We start from the raw sequence: 25,150 nt of genomic DNA on the forward strand, positions 1-25,150 counted from the left end.
TGTCGTTAACAAATATACTGCTTTTGCTGTCTTGAATATCAATAAAACTGGTTGTGGAAAAAAATAACTGAATACGAATCTGCTAATAGTCTACTTATATAGTTTAATATTGTAGGCTCAATATGGTCCCTCATCCCAAAACTTGTGATTGTTTTCACAGGACACATTTGGGGAGAGGGGGAGTTGTGTAAGTCACGATATTTTGGCACTCGGAATATTAGTGATATGTTGTTCCGATCTTGGAACCTTAGGTGATAACGCTTGCAATTATTACTTTGCTGTTTTATGGCTGTTTGTATTCGGCATTATTATTATGTAAGCGTCTATTTGTCATCTCGTTGATTTAAATGGAAACAGCACACTCTCAGTTCCGGGAAAGCAGCACACTCTCAGCATCTCTCTCTCTCTCTCTCTCTGCAATAGGCACATTTCTGAAGAAATTTGCCTATCGTAGAGACTCACATGGGCGAAATTCGGGAAAATTTCCAGTTTTTCCGGTCACCACCCTCTGATACAGCCCCTGATTAAATATACTTGCTTCCTCATTTTCATTGTCTCACTTCTCTAATAGATTTCACCGAAATTTTTAACTCGTTTTCACTTAACATATTAAACGGGTAATACGCTCTCTTTTACCACCTTTCATGTGCTGTATGCATTATTAAAAGAAATATATATACTGCTTGGAGCAGATTCGAACCGCCGTTCTTTGGATTTGTAATCTAGTGTCTTAACCACTACACCAAGATCGTTGCTTGTTAAACGCTTAGTTGTTGGCATATTTGTTGTATTTGTATTTTATGTTCCCACTTCGACAATTTTTACTCTATTTTCTCCGTTTAGCACCTTTTTCTGGCTTTCTCTTTCGGTGTCGCCCTTTATTTACACTATGCACTATTCGTATACACTGCTTGTACCCCTCTGCAATGTCTTATTCATATTAGACTTTTCTTCCTGTCCCTCAGTAAACATTTGATTGATTTAATTCTCATACTCTCCATGGATGGGGCGCAGGAATGCCAGACTCAAAAAACGGGTGTACATTTACTTTCCTGACAGATAATACATGTTTGTACAACTTAGTTTTAAATGTACTGATGTATTTTAATGTAAAAAAATTCTAAATGGGAATACTAAAATGTATGTAAGTTTTATAAATAAATAAATAAAAACAAAAACTTTGAACTGATTACGACTGCAAGCACAATACTTCAGATTGTCGGTTGTTAGAAACCACAATAGCTGTCTACAACTGAAATACCACTTTCAGAACTCTCTCCCTCTACTAATGCCATCTGCTGTTCAACGGTGATATCACCGTGGTTCAAACCATTAAATTACATGTTCAAGAACTCCGAAATTAGTACTGGAACATCAATTTCGCATTTTTCGAGGGTGAGTCTAATAATTTGAACACGTCTGTACAACACGTCTTACGTGTTTTATTGAATTGTCAGTATTTTGAAAACGTTACTTCAATAAAGTGAAGAATTACAGATAACATTTTAGGTGCATGACACCATCATCATAGGTATTCTGCCATTATTCGCAGGTAACTTGCTGTAACTGAGAAGCTTCCATGCTCCACGGTCTTCCGATAACGTCTTTCTCTTCTCGTACGATTTTTCTGTTTTGATATCGTCCATCAATTGTAGTCTTCTTCGCCCCTCCCACTGTCAAAGGTGTGTGACAGTTTACTAAAAGAATAATCATCCTTTTATTAGGCTGTGCCTATGATTCTGTCCCTTGATTGTAGTTCATTGTCAAAATTTTCAAGGTCTTGTCCTCTTGGATTTTCTCGTGCATTCCTAATAATCTGTTTAGTAATTCTAACAAAGTCTGTAAGAAGAATAACCATATCTTCAAGTTTCATCATAAATTTTAGATGTTATTCTACTTGTTCTTTTCGGAAAACTGACTAGGATACAGTTCTGTCATTAGCAGTGTTATTAACATCTACTTTAGTAAAAAGGAATGTAATTTTTTAACACCTGCAGGGAAATGGAAAACTGATTGATTCAGTTGCAAGAAAGCCATTTGACATTGTGACTGAAACGAATATAAAGCAAACCTAATTCGGCCTAATATCAAGTCATTTCACATCAAAATTTTAATCAGTTATCCAATTCATTTCCAAAATGCTAAGGCTCTCAGTACGTAAAATGTGTCACAGTTCGAATCCTCAAGAGATATTTGGCCACATATTAAGTAAACAATGCAAGAGAACGCCTAAGGAGAAGCTTAAGAAAGAGTCTTAGTCTTGTACATTACAACTCCTTTTTCAGCATCACCTTATCAGCTGATTTGTCTTCTATACATAATTCTATACTATATGCGATAACATACTTCTATTGTCATATTTATATTGTCAATGTACAAGCTTGTAAATAACACCAATACAAAATATCAATATCATACATTCAAATATTTGTATGTTTTTTATAAAGTTTCAACGAAATCAAAAGATTAGATAATCGGGAATAATCTTATACACCCTCTTGGATTATTTATTTAATGTATGGCCAAACGTGTCTTGGGGATGTGAAATATGATACCTTTTATTTACTGCTAACCATAGCATGTTGGACATGAATTACTGGAAAACTGAGAAAAATTTTGTTTTGAAATGACTTTATATTAGACCGAATTAAGTTGGTTTTAGGTTTGTTTCAGTTACAATGTCAAACGATTTTCTTGCAACTGAGTCAATCAATTTTCCATTTCTCTGCAGGTGTTTAAAAGAATCACATTTATTTTTACTAAAATAGATGTGAATAATACTGCTAATAATAAAACTGTACCTACTCATTTCTCCGAGAAGAACAAGTAGAATAACATTTAAAATTTATAATGAAACCTGAAGAAATAGTTATTCTTTTTATAGAATCTCTTACAATTGAGAGGGAAAAATCCTAGAAGAAATCCCTCCTTGTACAGAATTCCTCACCTTCACAGATTAGGCAGAACGGAAATTAGGCACATCGGGAATTATTGAAGCTTTCGTAATCTGGAAATAAACTTTTTGTTTGCTTTTAACATATAAAAAGCCTGCACCGCTAGAAAAATTTGCAGGCTACCCCCTAAATGACTATGCAGTGGTTTCTGCAAACGTATTGTATTGCATATTACATTAGTAATTTAGCGTTATTTGTTGATTTTTTTCCTTATATATCAACTCTATCAAAACACACTGTGAAATATAGTATCTGGATTGCATAATAAATGTTCTTTGTTCAATTTTAAATTTACTGCGTTCTAAATGTATACAGTTGGTATTTAATGTGCACTCATCAAATGTCTAGTGAGCGTTTGTCCTAATTAACTAAACTTTGGTGGATTTTTGTCCTACTCTTAATAAAATACACTCCACACAGTATATATTGCAACTTTGAATGTTTGCTTGGTTTCAGAAGTCTGGTAAAATATGCTTTTTGAACATTTTTATAATTTTTTTAAAGGAATTTGTCTTGGGATTCCCATATCTCAATTTGAAAGAAATGAAAAAAAAAAACAATTATATATATATATATATATATATATATATATATATATATAAAACCAATTATATAACTAATTCTTAGAATGAAATAGGTTATATTATGTAATTCGTGTATAAGTGCAGAGCAGAGATAATGATAATCTTAGTAGTACAAATAGAGCTATTACCGTTGGAATTAGCTACGTTCGTAATATTATCACCTACTAGTTGCTGCATCGTCGCAATTTCGTGTCGTGATGGCGAATTTCAGAACCAAAGCAAGTGAATGAAAAAGGCACAAGACCTAAAAATCATTTCGCGGCACAAGTCCTAAAATTTAGGTCTAGTGCCTATATTTTTAGGACTCATGCCGTTTAGGACTTATGAATGTCACCCGATGGACCGTACAAAGGCGGACATAACGGAAGGCGTAATGCACATATCCCTGGTAATAAAAAGTAAGAATCTTCTTCGCAGGACCCGAACCACTGCTACAACTTGTTTTGGTTTACATAGCAAGCGTTATACCACTCGGTCACCAAGTCTCACAGATTAGTCTGCTTATTAGTGCAGAACTCACTGAGACACGTAAATTCATTGGTGTCTCATAATGTATTTGATAAAACTTTACTAATAAGTAGAGACACGATTTTGTGGTAAATAAAGGTTCGTAATTTCGTTGTAAAAAATATGCGTAAAGCAGGGTAAAATCGTTCACCTTAATTTCCACTCATCACTCATGACATGAGCTCATGCGTGACTATATTAAACAATATTTGAGTTTTTAAAAATAGCACTGACCATCCTCATTGAATGAAAGTATCATTTAAACAAACAAACAAACAAACAAAACAAAAAAAAAAAAAGCACACACAGAATATTAATAGAAAAAACTTTAGTGTTCACAGTTTACTTATGCAAACAACACGTAAGCATTTCTTCAACGTTTTCTGGTGTTAAATTTGTTCTTTTCTCGGTAACACAAAATAACTTATTTTTCTGATTTTCGCTTTCATTCTGCTTCACACACGAATCGCGTTGCTTCCAGGCTAGTCTAATATTACAAAATTTACACAACTACTTTTTTACATGCATTAAAAACGTAGTAACGATGATCTTTACATTCTTGTGCTCTATCAAGACATGTAATTTTTGACATTGTACTGGTTGCTTTGCTGTTCAGAAATATACGAGGCAAATCTGGGACTACACTCGTTGCAGCCAAGAAAACAAGCTGAGGGAGGGCTTGCGCCAGACATCCGACAGTCCCATATTTCATTGTGGTAGACAAGTGACGAACTAATAGCGTTTACTCATGGTCAAGTATGCATAAGGGAGAAATAGTGGTAATGAATAATTCGTAAAATCGTTGAAAAATTGTCACGTGAATTTCGTGGAATATCGAGACTTGTTGCAAATTTCGCTAATTCTACAGAATTTCCGTTAAATCGCGAGCGTTATACGGCCTAACAAATAGTGAAAACATACATATTTTAGGTACACATTTTCATACAAAACTGATACATTTCGCGTTTTCGCGTGTCCCCCAAAAAATCGTGTCTCTACTAATAAGTTAGTTGAATTAGGTAGCCCTCGAGAGGGCTGATGGTGTTGTGGACGAACATTTATTAATAGTGTGTGTAGTCCCCTTGGGACACGATCACAGCTGCCGTACTCCATGGCATTAAATCCACCCTGTATGACCTCAGACCAAAAGATTTGAGTCTACCTCGGACAGTCGTAACATCGCCTGGGAAATTGCTTTCCTCTTGTAGCTCTCGGGGAGACATGAAAGGTTTCTGAGATCATTGGGCAATTAACCTCTGGTCGTCTTCGGCAAAGGAAATTGTTTGTCCACTACTTCCTCTTTTACGTGTCACCTGTTTCCTCAAATCTCTTCCTCCACCTCCGTGCTGTTGCACGGTTAAGCCATATTTCGCGCCTGCCTCACTATAGCTCATGCCCGCATGCTCAATTACAGAAATTATATTGCTTCTAACATAACCTTCGTAATGCGTCATTTTCACACCAGAAGCACGGAAGGTGCTTCGTGTGACTTCACGTAACAAGGCGGGGATTCCTCCCATTACCAAAGACAATATCGGCTGGATGTTCATGAATTTTGTAACGAAACACGTCTGGAAATGAGTTATGTTAAGGTTTTAAGATTTAATATCAAAGTTGAAACATTACAGGTGAAAGAAAAACGTAATAACAAATCTCATATCTGAAAATAATGTTGGCTTAAACAAGCTACGACTATATTTAATTCAAAATTGAAATTGTGGAATATACAGTATGAGCGTGATTAAAAGAAACAAAAATAATAGTGACGGTCGGGATTCGAACCTAGGACCATCATGTAGGAATTCCTTACACCAACCATTCACCTAACAGACAATGACGTAAAAACACTATATTTTAAAGTTGTAGATTCGCATCCAAGTGACACTCTTATGCACATTTTTATTACCTTTTTTAAACAAAAAACACTTGTTCTTTTCAAAACATGTTTACGATGATTTGTTTCATTTTCCACTAGATTTATGTCTGAATATTTGGAACTAATATTTAGTGCCTTGTAAAGTGTTCCTGAACAAGGGGGAAATTCATTATGCACCCTGTAACTAAGAGATCTACGCACTCATTAAATGTAACTAAGGGATCATTATGCACTAGAAGAGATCTACATTATGTCATCGGCGTACCCACCGAGTTAACTTTTGAAATATACCATGCTATTAGTTTCTCAATGTAGCTAAAGAAACGTATATGAATACATAGAGTTCTCCATCGTTGAATGTGTAACACTCGTTTTTATTCATTATGTCTTAACACCAAGTAAATAGAATCCTGGCTGAACTAAGCCAAATTTGTAACGGCTTGTATTTTGTAAACTATGGCTTTATTTGTAAAACTATTTTTCCTGGTTTATATTCAACGCATTCTGACTCCTTTTCCAGAGTCCTTCCTAAGACAGTAACCGCTCGTAAAGAATCCATAAGGCATTGCTTGATTACTCATGCTAAACTTCCATAATATTGTAATTTAATTGGTTTATAAGGCTAAATTAGACTGTTCCATTTTATGTCAGCGATCTCATGTATTATTTTCAGCTAACATCGTACAAAAAGGGATTTGACATTATGAATAATCTAGATAACAGCAAATATTATCTGATTAAAAGGAAAAAATATGATACTCAACAACATCCTTATACGATTTCTCTTATTTTTATATATACATATATTATTTTAAAACAAGAGTTTCGAAATGTGTTCTTGTCATAGTGAAATAAAAATATACCTATTTATATTGCTTGTTTCCATTTAGAGAAAAAAATACTTCTCTGACTAAAATACCTCATTGTAATAACACATACAATGTACTTTGGTATCTATTCCAGACTGATCTCGAAGAATCTAATCGTGAAATAAAATAACACATTACAATTCTCCTCCTTCAACAACATTGTATTTCATGACTCCACATAAAACTTCTATTAACTATAGAGCTGTCTTATCAAATATATTGCTTCCAGCGAGCGATAATATATCCTCTATTATATTCCACAATCATATTCCTTCTCAATCTCAATATTAGAAGGGAGTAGTGGCCGGTACGAGGCATCACTCTATATGGTCATAGTATTGAGTTACTCAATTTAGCCACAGCACCAGAAATGATGAAATAATGGAGAATATGAACTATATGCAAATGAACGTACATACAAAAAAAAAAAAAAAAAAAAAAAAAAAAAACCTACCAGACAGCATCTTAAAGTTAATCTGTAACACATATCTTTTGTTGTGGGGAGAATTACAAAACCAAAGTTTCAAATCAAATGAAGTGCCAAAGAAAGACAAGAAAAAAAAATCATATTTGTTTAACATAGCAAATCAGCCTCTCATAAATACATAAGTGCAACAAGCTGATGCCGTAAGTACATCTACAAGTGAGGTAATTATTCTGTAATTAGATGTCATCAACCTGATCCTAGTAAAATTAAAAAAAAAAAATGCTTAAGTTCCATACTTGAATATATTTCTGTAATTTTCTTGCTTATATCTACGATTCAAATTATTTCAGTAGCAAGAAACCTAAAATTTGACGTTATGCATAGTTACCATAGCAACAGAAATTATTCATGATCGCTATCATGGTTCTCGAAAATTCTAAGAGACTACATTAGTGGAGAGATAATCAAAGAATGTTTAAGATGTGTGGTTATTTTGTAGCTTACACGCTGTCAATCAGCTTCGGGATTCCACCAAGTTTCACTCCCATGAGGAATTGATGCCCGGTCGTCTCGCGACGCTCATCACAGCTTATTTTTGTCCCATAGGGCCATTCTACTAGGGCGGACAAACAATATCCCGTGACAATCCAAAACAGGTTTATCAAATTTTTAGCAGAGCATTCTTAATCGACCAAAATGTACTAAAGGTTGTCCTAATGATAAAATTTTGATAGGTTCTTCCGAAAAAAAAAAAAAAAAAAAAAAAAAAAAAAAAAAAAAAACAGCAATTCGCCAAAGAATTTCAACTTCAAGTCGCTCTGCGTCACGGGTAACTTAAGTCTACATGTTAGGCTTTTCTTCCCTCTTCTTACACTCGACATGCTTACTCGCACATTATACATGATAATTCACATCACGAATAATAATAAAAGTAAACATCTTTCCACGCTCAAATTTAAAAATTTGCAATACTACAATTATCTATATATATAAATCGTAAACTAAAAATCGGTAACGTATGTAACTAATGTATGTACTATTCTCACTTGCTCCCGCCATGTGACGCTTCTTCGTACTCTTCTCAAACAAAAGCGCAGCGTAATACTTGTAATAATGCAAACAAATGAGGAACGAAAAGAGCATGAAATTATTACTGCGACGCAAGCCAGCTTTTGGTTTATTAGTACATGCGAGTAGTTTCTCTTCAATCTAATTTTCGTATTAATAAACTACACGATTCAGTTAAGGTAAGCCTAAAATATGTATACATATGTGTGCAAATATACATTTCCACATAATAGCGAAATTTTACGTTAATATGCGTTTGTTATTATAAGTTACATTCGAGAGTAAAAAGGGGTCATACACATTTTTTTTATTGCAATGGCTAGCTATGTTAAATTTTATCTTCAATGTAATAATTAGTTAATAGGGTTTCTCTCTACTAACGAGGTCTGCAGATATATTATACGCGGGTCAATAATATTCACCAAACATAAAACCTTCATTACGTATCAGTACTAAATTAATTTAAGTGGACGCCTAACTAGTTTCTAAAGATAATAACATAGCCTACGGCGCAGGTAGAGAATGCACATACCAAGCCTTTGCCGCAGATAAAAATTACGTAGACCATGTATGGCATCAATATAAAATAGTAACTATAATGACTGAATCACAGATGATAACAGATTAAACACAACTTAGTACTTATAAGGATAAAGTCCAACCTAACGCAACCAAAAATAAGAGAATTCAAACACTGTGCAACTAAAATGTAATCAAAATGTAACGTTACCAGTACGGTACGTTACAAATGGATAAAGTCATGGTTCGATAGCTAAGAGGTCCTACGTTCGAAACCTCTCTCGGAAGCTGAACATTTTTAGATTCTTAATTCCCGAGATCTTAAAATCTTTATCTCCCATCTCAATCATTAGATGTTCTAAAAAGATTTCTCCCTTCGTAATTCGACAAGTGGCTATGTGATCCTCAAAGTTCGGGAACTTCCCTTCTTCTATCTCACAGTCACAAATTTCGTCCTTACACGGATGCTGTTCGATAATTTTTTCTCCAATTATAAACTTGCATATGTAAATCATCCTTCTCTTTCTCCATATATGAATCTTTCTCTCTGAATGTCGTCCACTATGAACGCACATAGCTTGTGATCAAACCTTCGACTCTTAAAACAAAATGTAAGTACTCTAGCAATATGCTATCGTCAGCTCTGTAGGTTTATTTCTAAAAGCAGCTTCATTTTAGATCTTGCCCGGGTTGGGGGAGAGGAGATTCTCCGCCGACAAAAGACTTTTACTTTTTATATCAGTATGTTACTATACATTTAATCACACAATATGTGTTTATCAAACTCAAGGGAAGGGAAATTACACACTCCTGTCCTGCCAAATGAGGCCAATGAAACATTTGCTTGCAATTACTGGGAAACAAAATCAATCATTGAGTAACACTCATTTCGGTCATTAGTTTTAAGAGCTCTGAGCCAGCATTACAGACTTTGGGAAGCACAAACTCTATTGCCGTGATTGACAATTTTCATAGATTTCACAGGGAGCATCATCTTAGCTTGACGTCATATGCAGTCTTCGAGGGTAGGAAAGAATGCAAATAACGGTGTTTGTGAAGCTATGGGAATATTTTGAGACTTTTTTTTTAAAATTATTTATTTATTATTATTCAGTCTGTAGACATTTCAGAACAAACAAATGAAAGAGACTGTTTTAGAGCTAAAAAGCTTGTAAACATGGTTCCTGCTTTTTTTTTCCCGCCTGAATAGAAAGAGTATATTGTGTTATACAGACTGCTTTAGACAAGGAGAGGAGGAAAGCGAGTTGGATTGAATAGCAAGAACAGATAATCGATTGAGATGTGCGTATGTGAATGCATAAGCTCACTGCACAAGAGTTTGTTAGTAATTTAGACAAACTTTTTGTAACACTTTCTTTGCTTCAATCTGTACCCTCAGCATTCTGATGAACTTTTTGGTAAATTATGTTATAAGCAAGTATTGGAAAATAAAATCCTAAGGCGAATATTCGGTTTCAAGAGGGTTTGGAATGGGGAATGGCGGAAACTTCATAAGACTATGACCTACGGAACTCCCTCGAGGAACTGCATACCGTTTTCCTAACATTGTAGGATGACTAAGTCTAGGATCGCTTTCAAAATTTTAATTGGAAACCTAATCGGAAAAAGACCATTATTAAGACCTAGGCGGAGATGGAAGGACTAGAATAAGATAGATAATTCAGAATTAGGAATAGAAAGTAGAAACTGGATCCAGTTGGCTAAGGACAGAGGTCAATGGAGAGCTTTTATAAATGCTGCATTGAACCTTCGGGTTCCGTAGGCCATAGTGGTAGTTAATTGTAAATTTGGACACAATCATTTCTCATGATTATTTGTCATTTCGAAAGATGTTTAAAGTTTCTAAAGTCTTTCAAGAAGAGCTACAGTGCCCGAGAATTATCTTGGCAGTGACGTAAACTTCGCTCTTGCTCAAATGCCATCCCACTGGTTATAGCAGACGCCTCGTTCAATTCAACGTCCAATCCCAAAAAAGAGAAAATGCGCGAACACAAATACCAACTTAAAAGCACGCTCTGTTCTCTACAACAGGAAAGCGAAAGGAAATGAACCGAAATGGGAGATTCGTTTTTGATAAATATAGTTGTCCTCTTTGTATAACGATAACTGGAGTTCGAAGAGACATAAATGCTACTTTTTTTTTGCTTTTATATTTATATAACTTTCATGAAGAATATGGTTTATTTTATATTTGAATTTTATATTATAAGTATGTGGAAAATAATTTTAAATGATAGCCATTTATGTTTATTATGTTCTAACAACACTCAGATTTCAACATGCTACAAACTTTCGTTCTATTGAAGATAGACACAAATATGCAGTGGACGAAATGGGAAGGGAAGTCCAAAGTTTATTTTAAAGAAACCCCCATGTATTTACCTATCACGGCTCTTGAGTTAGAGGATGATATGTGAACGTGTTTTCTGGTCGCGGAAACAGAGCGTGGGGGGTTAGTGAATGTAGCTTCGAAAAATATGACATTTACCAATAGGACATAAGAACAGCACTTCCAGGAAAAACAAACAAATTAAAAAACAAAAGCGAAATGAAATGAACTGAAAAGTGCGTGTTTTCTTTCTGTAGGTCTGTACGTACAGTCTGTGCTGACTGGTGAAAATTGTCAATCCTTTGTTTCATTCTCGTTCTCGAAATTTTGTGTATAAGAATGGGTGATAGTACCTTAAAGAAAGGCAAGCCGTTGCATTGTGATGCTGGAGACATTGTTTTTAATGTTTATAACTTTTCTTGCAGCAAACAATAATAAATCTGACAGTGTTCGTGAAACCTCCCGAGCAACATTTGTCAGTGAGAGATCCGTGTGGCGAATTGTGAAAGAGGAGTAAAGTCTGGACAACCCGCCGTAACACCCTGTAAAGCAAGGCCAAATACACAGAAAAGACAAACAAATTTAGATTCTTTCGATGAAGTAGTAGTTCGTAGAACAATTCACAATCTCTATGCTGAAGGCATTGTCGCCACCTTAAATAAATTATTGTGCGAACTTAAGAAAAGCATTGACTTCAAAGGTTCTGAGTGGGCATTACAACGAATACTGCGCAAGTTTGGATTTAGGTTTTAAAAATCTATTGGAAATAGAAAACTGCTTTTTGAAAGGAAAGATATTGTTGTTTGACGACATAAATATAGGGTCTAATGTTATTTTCTTTCTTGTCGTAATAACATATATATATATATATATATATATATATATATATATGCTAGTATTATTCAAATACATTGTTATCTAAATTCTCTCTAGTTCGCTACCAGCATTATTTTAAACTGTAGTTACGAAAGTGACGTGCAAAGCGTTTAGTGTGCCATCTAAGCACTATTTGTGAATAGCGTAAGTTGGTAGCCTAGCAACTGAGAGCGTTGACGTCACTGCCAAGATAGTTCTCGTCGACTGTAGTCTGACTTGTTTTTTTAGTGAAAAATATAAATGAACCTAGTGACGTGAGGATTTTCCAACTTATTCCAAAAGTTTCTACTATATTTTTAGTAGGTAACTAGTATTCGAAAAAGACTATGAAAACTAAAATAGATTTTCGTGACCTGTGCCATGTATTGTTTTCCTAGTGAATATAAGAATGAGATTATTATAATTTGCGATTTTAATATTGCATTTCAGTGATATTCTTTCTATTACGTACCAGATCGTAATTATGAAATTGAAATAGTTTCATTATTTTCTAATTGCTGAAAATTATTCTTTCACTGTTCAAAATAGAATATATATATAGGGTGAGGCAGAAAGATCTTAACATTAAATGGAGCTTACTCCCGTGACATTACAAGACAAGGATTTGGTTACGGGGTTTCAACTTGGCACCCATCTCACTCAATGCATTTATGGAGTTTATCCATTGTTGATTATGTGTCTCTGGCCATTTGGGCAGAAATACCAGCGATAACCTGAGTGTTGCGGTGCTTCAAGTCGTCCAAGTTGCGAGGTTTGTTGGCATACACACGATCATGCTCTACAACCAAAAGTCACATGGCGTCAGGTCGGGGAATCGTGCTGGCCGTAGGAGAGGACCACGTGTACCAATCCAACGTTTACCGAACGTGTCGTTCAGGTAACCCCGAACCATCTGACTCTAATGGGCAGGGGCGTCGTCTTGCTGAAAATACCGTCGGTGGCGAATGGCAAGTGGATCGTTCTCCATGAACGTGCTGAGCATGGCAAGGCAATTCTCTCCATTGACGGTCTCTTCAAAATGAAGGAGATGTCTTTCTACCACTGTTTCCCTTGCGATCGTCTTGAACGGACCCCGTCCTTACAAACTTCTCGTAGATCCTACTAATTATCAGGCACGACGGTGCATCCCGTCCGATCCAATTTTTCTTGTACGATGCATGGGGACTGAAAAACCTCCATACAGGTACCTGTTTTTGTTCATACCTTAATGGAATATCGGCACGCCATGGTTTAATCTCCAAAAAACAAAAGCAAAACACACGCCTTCAATGATAACATCTTTTTGCCTCATCCTGTATATAATATACACAAAACTTATCTCTCTCACTACATTCCTGGATTTTTTTTCTGTGACATCATAAAGTGACAGTACTTTCGCTTACCATAAATCTGGGTAAGAAAATGTATTGATACAATATACTAAAGTGTTAGGGTAAAATATTGAAAAATTGTGTAACTGTGCCATAGCATAAGAAATTCTGTAGCATTTGTAAAATAATGCAAGCTGAGGCCTAACTGTAACACACAGCATTTATATTTCGGTTTGTTTGTTGAAACTTGTCGTTCCTTTTCAACCTTGAGAAGTGGACCTACAGTTTAAGATAAGAACCTGAACCACCCTAATCCATACAGTGAATTTCGTTCGGAAAACGAACCCGGACCCTGTGCACTAAAGGCGCACGCCTTAGCCACTTGAAGCGTCTTGTATTTCCATGTAAATATAGTGAGATGCATTTTTCTGATCCTTGCTTACAAATATTTGTTTGAAATCTGGTCCATTATTTTTTATAAGAGTTATATTTGTGTGTTTTAGCTTTCTTCCTTTCAGTATTTTAACTAACCTACAATTATGTTTTGTTCCAGAATCGATAGTCTTGTTCTACAGCAGAAGCAAGTTGGAGGCCAGAAATATAACTCTGTTTTCTCAGAAGTTACACATGCTTTCTATCCAAGAGAGCAGCAAGTAAATCAGTCATGTTTTCAAGTTCAGAATCATTCTCTTTGTCCGAAGTTCGTAAGTTCTTCGAGTGATTCGAACGAGTATGCTGAACATCATCATACCTCAACTATAACTGAAACAAATTACACAAATGATTCTTACGTATCAGTAGAGTCACATTACAGTGAACCAGAAGATAATAACGAAGTTTCGAGTGGTGATGGAAAAACACCTCTCCAAGCAGTGACGGAAACTGTGTATACAAAAAGAATGAGAGAACAGGCTCTTAAAGATAAGAATAGTAAACCGGTTTCTACTTCAGTTATTGACCGATTTCAAAGAATGAATGAGGAGAAAATTAATTCTGAAAGTTATGCTCAGAAGAATTCCAGTGCTACACAGAGCACTGCTGAAATGTGTAAGTCGAAATCCCTGCGTTCCGTATCAACTAGTGTGAATAATAATTGCGGAGGACACCGTACTTTAAAAACACTCAGTCTTGACTGCAAACAGAATTCAGAGTATAGAGAGCGAAAAGAACATTGTAAACAGGTAAAACATCTGGAAGCAAATCTAAAGTTACTTTCTGAAAGACTAGAACGACCATCACTTGCAATTGAACAGTTGTCACTTGAATCAACATTACATAAGACAGGTAATGTCTCCCAGTGTTCATCTCCAGGTATTGACATCCCAGGGTGCTCTTCACTTTTAGTGGAAGATAAATTAAATATTCCTGCCGCTTGTAACACAGAATCTCAACAGTGCGTTTCATTGAAGTGTGTTGATACCTTGCGCTCTACGCATAATCTCCTATCAGAATCGTTACAAAAGGAAATCGAAAGTTCTTACAAAAGCAAAACGACTTATTATCGTGAGGGGAATAATTCAATGAGAGATTCATCGCGAGAAGAATGCCAAAGTTCTTGTGACCCGCCTTCATCAGAACTGAGTGACACATTTTTTTCACAATTAAATGTTAAGGAACAAGGTGTACAGATAGTTAAGAACAATTTACTAACTATGGTAGATGAGAAGAGTACAAGTTTACAACATGATAATTTCGTGGTCAAGGAATTCAATGATGATAGTACTGAAGGACACTGTAACATCCAACTTACCAGCAGTTTGGAAACTTCTCCAGATATTACAGTAAAGGAGGAAAAAACAAATGCTAAAATACTGAATGTATCATTCGAATCTGATAATTCGGAGGTACGTAGTGTTTCATTTTTGATTCTTTGTTGTTAGTGTTCAGAGCATGCTCTTCGATAGAAAGTAAACTACGTAAGAAACCAACCTAACTTCATTGTTAAATTTTACGATTCAACACGGTCCCTCAATATTTAAATCTAATACTTTTCCCTATACTTGTCAATAAACACCGTATTTCTGTAATACTCAATTTCTCCAAGCAGACAAGTGTATCATACGGTAATATATAAAAAGTTAGAGTAAATTTGTATTTTTGTCACTTTTCAAACGTTTGTCACCGTCGTTTGCTTTCGACGATCTCTTAGATTCTTTCCTGGGCTAAAGTAGCTTAAATAGCCTTTGATGCCGAATACCTGGGTTTGTCCCGGAGAGGAATAGATGGCTTGAATTCTACGATAATTTGTAGATCAAATTCTCATAGTCTGGTTTCTGGAAATTAAATTTCAAATAACCGATTTGTAATTATCAAATCTTTCAACTAGATTTAGTAGCAGTAATACTAATTGAAAGGTCCAATAAGAAGTGAATTCGTATTGAAACTTCGAAACGTTTACCTAACTAAGTTTCGTCAGGTGATACGTAAGAATTGTACTCACATCTAAAATACTAAACTACTGTTATTAAATTTAACCAATATGGATATGTAGAGAAACCCTTTCAAATCAGTTTATTACACACAATTGAAATAAGTAAATCATAACGAAGTACTATAAAAACACGAATTATTTGATTGTTTCAATGAAGAAATTTACAAAGCAATTATTATTATTATTACTATTATTATTATTATTATTATTATTATTATTATTATTATTATTATTATTATTATTATTATTCGAATTCAGATGCTAATCATTCAGCCTAATTTATAATTAAATAAAATTAATATCACGTAGTTTCAATATCTTCAAACTTTATTAGATCCGCTGGTTCTTCTTTCTGCGTCTTTCGTTCTTGCAGTGATTTCTTTTTGTCCAAAACAACATATCTTCTACAAGGTTGAATAAAATAGATATTCTTTTGCTAAACCAAGAATAACTTCGGTCGTTCAGTTACTGTGTCCATCAAAAAAAGTGAAAAAAGAAAAGTGAAAGTCTCTAACAACCTGCGGTTATACCATTTAGACTAAAAGAGATGGATGAGTATAGTACGCGACAAAACATAACCAATTTTTTCCTCGAAGGTCAAGATCTAAGCGTTTACTTGTCCCTACCATAAATCCTTCAGTGTAACTAGATTCCGGCGTTGCCGCTCCAACTCAGGTAGAACTGTATAAAGCTCTCAGTATGGCTAACTCCATTACGGTTATCATAGTAGCCCGAGCCCGTGCAGACCTCTAAACACATTACCTCACAGAAATGAGTGCCTTAAGTCCAGGCCTTCTAAAGGCTGTTGCGCCAGGAATTTAGTTATCATTATTATTATTGCTAATAATAATATGTAATATTAATAATAGGCTTAATAAAGATTCTGCCTGTTTATCTGCTCTGCTTGTAAGTATATTATTTCTAACTTTAAGATATAGTTATACAGGTCAATATATAATTGATCAGTTTCTTTCTAATATGATTCGTCACGTGTATAAAAACTGGACAAACTACAAATTAGGATACTATACACAGGAAATTAATAATGATAGCTTTATTACTCAGATATTAACCTGCATACATTAATACATATGAGGATTTAGGTACTTAATAGAATGCTTTTTAATCATTTTTTTTAAAAAAGAAAAAAGTTTTAAATTGTCATTATAGACAGATGGCCTGTCGAATAATGTTAATAATAATAATAATAATGTTTACCCAGGACATTGAACAAAGTTATCGTGTCTTGCAAAATATTTTTGATGGAGACAAAGATCATGTTGTCATCGAGATAGATCAATCGTCCTCAGAAACTGAGGAAAACGAAAACGAGGTCATGTTTTGAACTCTTGAAGTGTTAAGTTCCAAATGTTTATTTTATCTATTTATGTGAGAATTTTCAAAATAATGTTCTATCAGGTCTGATATAGTGCTTTATGTGAGATTGATTCTAAGTTGCATGAAGGTCATAAACAAATAATAATAATAATAATAATAATATTTATAAAAGACTAACATCAGTGCATCGCGCTAACTCCTAATAGTAAATCACGTTGATGCTCATTGCAATAATATAATGCAATAATTTAGATTTGAGCATTTATATTTATGTATCCGCAAGTTCGTTGGTCGGCTAACTAAAAAAAAGGAAAGAAAAAAGAAAAAAGTGAATGCAAACAATTAGAGCTCTTAAGTATTGACTTTAACCTATAATTAGTGCTTGAACTTTTCGGGTAAACTGTACCCGCCCGATACCCATTGTGTTTGGTTTACTCGATCCTTAGACTTGATAAACCCGTTTGACCCGTGTTTGGCCTGTTTGGACCGTTTGACCTGATAGACTCGTTATGAGTTCGTACATGATAATTAGAACAATTTGTGTTATGATGATAAAATGAAACAACACATCATTTACAATAATGACAGACTAAGCTTGTTTTCATAAAAACGGGATTATCAGGTCATCCCTATTCGTACGGTTCAATCGGGCAAACCCGATTCATACGGGTAAAAATACAATATCGGTTCAACGTGCGGTCCAGGATCTATTCTATTTTCCGAGCATTACCGAAAATGCACAGTAGCCCGAAACGGCTCGGACGTAAAAACAACAACAACAACAACAACTACTACTACTACTACTACTACTACTACTACTACTACTACTACTACTACTACTACTACTACCAACAACAACTACAACTACAACAACTACTACTACTACTACTATTATTATTATTATTATTATTATTATTATTATTATTATTATTATTATTATTATTATTATTATTATTATTATTATTATTATTATTATTATTATAGGAGAGAAAATTACTTGTTAAATGACCTCTACGTATTTTATCTCTATTTTAAATGGTTATTCTGGTTTTATGTATCTGCTTATTGGTTTGCAACACTCAGAAAGAATAGTTCAAGACTTCATTGTTTACCCTGGCGACAGGGAGAGTGGCTAAGCTTTTGTAATACCGGCAACATCCAACTGGTTGACAAACCGCACGTGGCCGCTAACAACCATATGACAGTTTTACTGCTGATAAGAAAACGGTTTAGCTTTGGAAACCAATGAATAAGTCAATGGAATCAGAATGTGTTAGGAAATGGAACAACCCTGAGAAAACCTATCGACCACCAAAGATGTATTGTTAACCACAAGTTCTCACATCCTGTGATTGAAACAGGAACTCCTTTCATCACAGGTGAGCACTCTACCACTGAACTGTCATAGCTCCAGTGCCTACCGAGTAATTAACTTATTAAGCGTATCATACTATACTAAGTCACTTACTGAGAACAGACATGGACAGAAAGTAATTTCGACTTGGACATAATTGTGTGTCCAATATTTATAATGAACTAAACGGCGTGACAAACATCTTGGCATTTGAAGGCGGCGCTCCAAGTTCCCTTTAAATGGTGCTAGCAAATGAGAAGCCAGCGGTATTGCCACGTTTATTTTGTATACATCCACGTCTATCCCCTGCCACCTGACCATGCTGTAGTTTGTCTACTTAGCCGTAGCCACACCTCTTTACCACTTGGCAACGTCGCGCCAGAGCTAGCATTTCATTCGTTTAGCTGAAATGCCAAGATGTTTCTCATAGGCTTTAGCATCAATTGCCCGCTTCGCTGGATTAAATTAAGAAAAAATAATAATATGTTCCTTTAGTCACTCACTTCTTACTATTAGTAAAGCGCTCTCTGATATCGGTCATTTTCGATTATTTTTCCCCTCCTCATGTTGAAGGGCACGGCATAGGAAGTGTCATTGTTCATCTCAGCAATCCAGGAAACTAAATTCAACACTGATATTGGCCATTTTTATCATTTTTATATATTTTCCCTCTCCCTCCCCAAGTTGGGGGACTGAATTTGGATCTAAATGGCATCAGAAGTGTTACTGTTCACTCAGCGACCCCAAAAATTATAGATTCGACACTAGTATCGGTCATTTTCGATCATTTTTAAATGTCTCTCCCAGCCCCCCTTCCTTAAGTTACACTGTCAAAGTGATATGACAAAAAACATCTCAGGTTCGAACTTCATTTAGATTGAAAATTTGATCGAGATTGATCGTTTGGTTCAAGAGTTATTAAATTTTATTGTATTTTATTTTTAACTTCTTCCTCCTCCTCCCCTAAGTTCTATCGTCAAAGTGAATAGAGAAATATCATCCCAGGCCCGAACCTCATCTATGTTGAAAATTTCATCGAAATCGGTCGGGTTGTTCAAAGTCACAAAGACAGTAACTTTCATTTTTATTTTGTACATATATCTCCCCCTCACCTAAGTTGCACCATCAAATTTAAATGATAAAAATTATCCCACGCCCGAATATTATCTATGTTCAAAATTTGATCGAGATAGGTTGAGTGGTTCAAGATTTAAGTTTTATTTATTTGTATATACAAATTTCCCCCTCCCTCCTACACTCTACCGTCAAAGTGGCCCCGCGTAGCGTAGTCGCTAACGCTCTCGCCTTCGGTGCGAGCGGTCCCGGGTTCGATTCCCGGTGGTGTCACTCGGTCGAAAAAGTGTAACAGCTTTTTCAGGCCAGCCACCCTGAATGAGGTTTTCCTGGGTTTTCCTCATTCACACCAGGCAAATGCCGGGGTGGTACCTAACTTATAGGTCCCAGGCCGCTTCCTTCCTTTCCCAATCTTTCTTCCTTCTCTTTCCCCGGATTGTGTGCTCGCCGAGGGACGTCATCCCTCAAATCGTGAAGGGCTAAATGGCCTTAGATGCCGAAAGCCCACAAATCCAAATCCTAAATCCTCTACCGTCAAAGTGAAAAAATATAAATAAATAAATAAATAAAAAAAAAAAAACTTTTCAGGCCCGAATCTCATCTATGTTGAAAATTTGATCCTGATCGGTCGGGTTTTATTTATTTTTATGTATCTTTCCCCTCCCCTCCCCTAAGTGCTACCGTCAAAGTGATATGATAAAAAAAGCACCCCAGGTCCGAACCTCATCTATGCTAAAAATTTGGTTAAGATCTGGAGCGTGGTTTAAGCGTGATGAAGTCACAGAAACAGTCACTTTTATTTTCATTTTTTGTAACATATATATTTCCCCTCCCCCTCCCCTATGTTGCGTCATAAAAGTGAAATGACGAAAACATCCCATTCCCGCACCTTATCTATGTTGAGAGCTTGATTGAGATCGATCGGGTGGTTCAAGAGTTATTAAGGTTTATTCATTTTCATATATTTCTCCTCCTCCCCTCACGCTCCCCTAAGATCTACCGTCAAAGTAAAATGATAAAAAAAAAACCGGTTCGAACCTCATCTATGTTGAAATTTGATTGAGATTAATCGGGTGGTTCAAGAGTTATTAAGTCACGAACATAGTCACTTTAATTTATATATATATAGTGTGTGCGAATGTATATAGTGTGTAACAAAAAGATCAAGACAGTGGAATATATCGAGAAATACGCTTGAAATTCAAAAACCACGAAACACGTATCCAATATTTTAAAAAGATCTATTCAACTAACATAAAATGAAGTTGCCCTCCCCCTCCCCAACGGGGGACGAGGGGGCACCTTTAAAATTTTAAATAGAAACTCCCTATTTTTATTGCATATTCGCATTCCGCGACCAAAAATAAGCAACTTTTACTGGAAGCACTTTTTCGTTATCTTTGTTGATGGCGCTGTAATCGCAAAAAATGAATATCATCGTACCGACACGACGTCCCTTAACTTTGCGACCTGAAATATTTCCGAAATGACAAAAAATATGACAAGTTTAGTTACGCAAAAACGTACCCATGTCAGGGGCTTATACAATTCTGTGAACAAGTGCCCCCAGGGGTTCTATCATAGGGCCCCAGGGGCCAACTTAAAATTTTCAAATAGAAATCCACTATTTTTATTGCAGATTCTAATTTCGTGACCGTAAATACGCAAATTTTATTTGAAGTACTTTTCGTTATCTACCTAGATTGCGCTGTAATCACAAAAGAATTAATATCATGTGCTTTACCTGGGATTGATGATAACCTAAATATTTCGAGAAATACACGTGCAATTAAAAAGCACGGAATGTGTTACCAATATTTTAAAACAATAGCATAAAACAAAATTGCTTTCATTTACATTTCAATGCGACCGTTGTAAACCATTACGATATGGAAAGAAATGTTTGTGCTTTACAACAAAATCATCTTCCCGTGGAATGTAAAGGTCAAGTTAACCAATATATTCGTTAAATATCACGTGACACGGACAGATTAAATAAAATCATTATTTCACACTAGTACAAAAAGGCACAAATGACGAAAGAGATTTCACAGAAGAACAAATTTACAAAACGTGGATAAAGCACAAAGAAACTTAATTGATATACAGGGCTGTTGTAAATGTTCTTCTCGATTTCACAGGTTAATAACTCACGTTTATTTACTAACAATGACATGCAGCTTATGTTAAATAAGAGAAAACTCAAAAAGTTTTTTTTTTTTGTTTGCTTGTTTGTTTGTTTGTTTATAAACACGTGTGTGTTATGTTCCTTATCAAAGATGGTCAAGATGAGAGCCATTTGTTATTCAGCGTGCATCAGTCTGATAGTCTAATTCTTGGCACTCTTTCCTGCATCTCACAGTCAGTAGATCCACCTGCTTTTTAAATGCATTTTCAAAGTTCAGTTAAATTGTTAGGGAGGTGCTACTGATACACTTGGATTTAACATAACGCCAACTTCGTTGAATACTAACTACATTCCGTTTCACAAGAAATTCGAAAGTAAAAAACGTTGTCCTGTCTTCGTTTCCTGCTATCTTAATTTACTGTTACGCTAGCTGCGGAATGCGTAACTACACATCAGCTTTACGAGCCACGTACTGTCTTCCCGTTTTTCTCGAAGAACTTAATTATCGTGAGTCCCCTTGCCTCTCACGACTTGATTGTCTAAAATTGGCAGATGAACGTAGTGTAACTGATGTTTCACAGCATGTGCTCAAACTGCCCACCTTTCGTGGTTTGACAGTGAGCAGTTCGTTGGTAAAAGACAAATATTGCATTCCTGATGACGTCCAGTTCAATAAGTGCAACTTCAATAACCCTTTGACGAAGATTATCCAAAGTGATTGGCATTGTTTGGTATACTCGGATTTTTAGATGAACCCAGAGAAAGTAGTTTAGTGGTGATAAATCAAGGGAACAGAGAACAAGCGAGCCACTCAACTTCGCCTCTTCTGCCAATCCGTTGTTTAGCAAATTCCGTCTTAAGAAATTGCTGCATATTTACACTGTAGTCCGGTCCTGCACCATCTTGCTGGAACCATCTGCGGGTAAAATTATATTCTACAGTGTCTCTCATTGATGGAATTACTTGATTTCGAAGAATCTCCTCACACAATTCAAAAATCAAATTGTCATTAATAAAAAGGGAACAGTTATTGTATTATTTAGCACTGTTTCTCAGATATTCAACTTTTCAGGATTTAGAGTGTGTTTGAAAGGACCAATGAGATTGCTGTCAAATCAAAACCTGTAATTATATCTGTTAATTTCACCGGTTAGGTGGAACTTGGTTTCATCACAAAATACAATGATAGTAAGAAAAGTAGGATCATCACAGATTTGTTTTATCATATCTTCGTAAAATTCTAGACGGCAATAAAAGACATCTTCATTCAGCTGATATATCAGATGAATTTTGTATGGGTGGAGCCATGGTGGAAAGACTACAAGGTGGATGCAATGCAGTGCTACATTCTTGTCGCTCTGGCGCATGACGTCATTTTGGTCGCAGACGTGGCCAACGAGAGTCAGATGAACTTCTAACAAGCGTTTGCTTGCTGGTAACTTACACGCAAACTTCTCTTCTACTTATAGTGATCTTCAACGAAGTAAAAATTTTAGTGCAAACAATAAATGTAATCAATGCTTAAGCTAAGTGAATTCAAAGGAAGATATTTACAATAGCAAAAGAAACAGTAATATCAGTTCATATTAAACAACTTTGAAGCTTGAACAAGCCAATATTACTCACTACATTTTCTGCTTTTTCTTTCTTTCTTTTCTTTTTTAAATATCTGAAGTAATACACTCGAGTATGTATAGGCCTGAATAATCTATAACACAGTGTGTCGTTAATGCATTTCATTATTATATATTTATGTATGCTCAAGTATATTTTCGTAACACATTGATCGGTTTTGATTTACTACTACTATTATTATTATTTTGCTTGAAAGAGAATTCTTTACTGATGACCCCATATAAATTTTGAGAATATCTCAAGGGAGAATTCATGGCTTTCGTAAACAGAAATGCACGTATACGTATATTTTCGTTATGGTTGGACAGTTTTTTTAAGAGGTTGGTCCCACGTAAGTCTCGTCAGAATCTCAGGGGAGGTTAAAAACTTTATTGAGCAGGGACGCACGTATTTAAATTTTAAACATAGTTTTATTTTTGATTTATAAAAAAATCATCTTATTTGAAGTCGCTGATCGCTTATTTATAGAATTTGTATTTAAACAAAAGGTTTGGTGAAACTGACAATTCTCTGAATATTAGTGTCAAAATTTACGCCATAACAAACTGTATTATTAAACATTTGTCCGAAATAAAACGTTACATATACTATTGTGTTCTAAAAATATATAGAAATAAATATTTATTTACAAAGCACCTTAAGCAAAGAAATTGCAACTTGACTATTTCAAGCAAGAAACAAAGTACAAGGCGTAGGTGAAGATGATGTAGGTGTGTCAGAGCTACACTAGAAAACATATAAACCATAAAATTACATAATTTTCTTGATAAGTTTTTTTTTTCTGTCCCGTGGACTAAAGAAGACAAAAGATAAATGCAAGTGAATGATTATGTGGAATTTGGTGGAATGAGAATGCAGGAGTACCACGAGAAACTCACAGACACGATGTTGTCCACCACAAACTCACTTGACCGAGAAGCGGATCAGTATCTCTTGCACCAGAGGTGAGTCTTCTGCCACTGAGCCACCGTGCTTCCTTGATTGGTTGAGAATCTACCATATTTTTAAATTTACTGCCGTCATTCTTCATTTTGTAATTTTGGAGGGGGCCCCTAAATATGTATATATAATTATCCAAAGTTATGATTAAAATGAACAAAAATTTCAAAATCTGAGTGTAAAAATGACCCGACAATGTCGCCTTGACATGGTAGGTGGATACTTTATTCTCTTGATCTAATACATTGTTATATATCTTTGTAACCGTTAATCGTTATTACGAACCTTCCATACGTTAGTTAATTTGAAGTGCAACGTCCCGTTTTAGCACCGAGGCTACAGGGAATGCAGACCTCCAGAATGAAATGGGACCTGAACTACTTTAACGCGTTCTTGCTCTCCATTTGCGTAACTAGAGGGAGGTAAGCCTCCTAGACAGGGGCGGATCCAGGACTGACTTCTGGGGGGGCGGTGGGTTGTCATACTGTCACTTTTAAGGGCTCCAAACTTTGGGATGTGTTTTATTTATATATATAAAATAAGAAAGTTTCCTCTCTGGGAGGGGCAATTGCCCCGATCCCCCACGGATCCGCCCCTGCTCCTAGATCATCGTGCCTCCCTTCTCGAGTTACATGCCTGCCTCTGTGGGGAAAATGTTGTCTCAATATCTTATGTAGAAGGAAATGATGATAGAAATGATAACCTCTGTCGGTTCCCCTCACTCATGATTTCGAATCCGGGTGTTGCCTCAAAGTTCGTCTTTTTAAATCGTACTATTGGACTTTTGTATGCAGAATCAACACAAGCTACTGTAGCCCTATATACTACTATTACATATTATTAATACTAAAAAGAAACTACATAATGAAATCGCTTTTTTATAATTTCATTTAACATTGCATTTATTTATT

The 25,150-nt window shown here is 35.4% G+C and overlaps 1 protein-coding gene across 3 annotated transcripts in view; it reads left to right on the forward strand.

The window, feature by feature from the left end:
* Window positions 1-25,150, forward strand: part of LOC145686319 (uncharacterized) — a 358,756-nt gene that overhangs the window by 223,137 nt on the left and 110,469 nt on the right. For all 3 annotated transcript variants that reach the window (XM_081759521.1, XM_081759522.1, XM_081759523.1), the window contains exon 4: window positions 13,894-15,184. In XM_081759521.1, the coding sequence (XP_081615647.1) occupies window positions 13,894-15,184 (1,291 nt within the window). The remainder of the gene's footprint in view (window positions 1-13,893; window positions 15,185-25,150) is intronic.

The sequence above is a fragment of the Thermobia domestica genome, chromosome 5 (assembly GCF_964235325.1).
Source record: "Thermobia domestica chromosome 5, izTheDome1.hap1.1, whole genome shotgun sequence".
NCBI lineage: Eukaryota > Metazoa > Arthropoda > Insecta > Zygentoma > Lepismatidae > Thermobia > Thermobia domestica.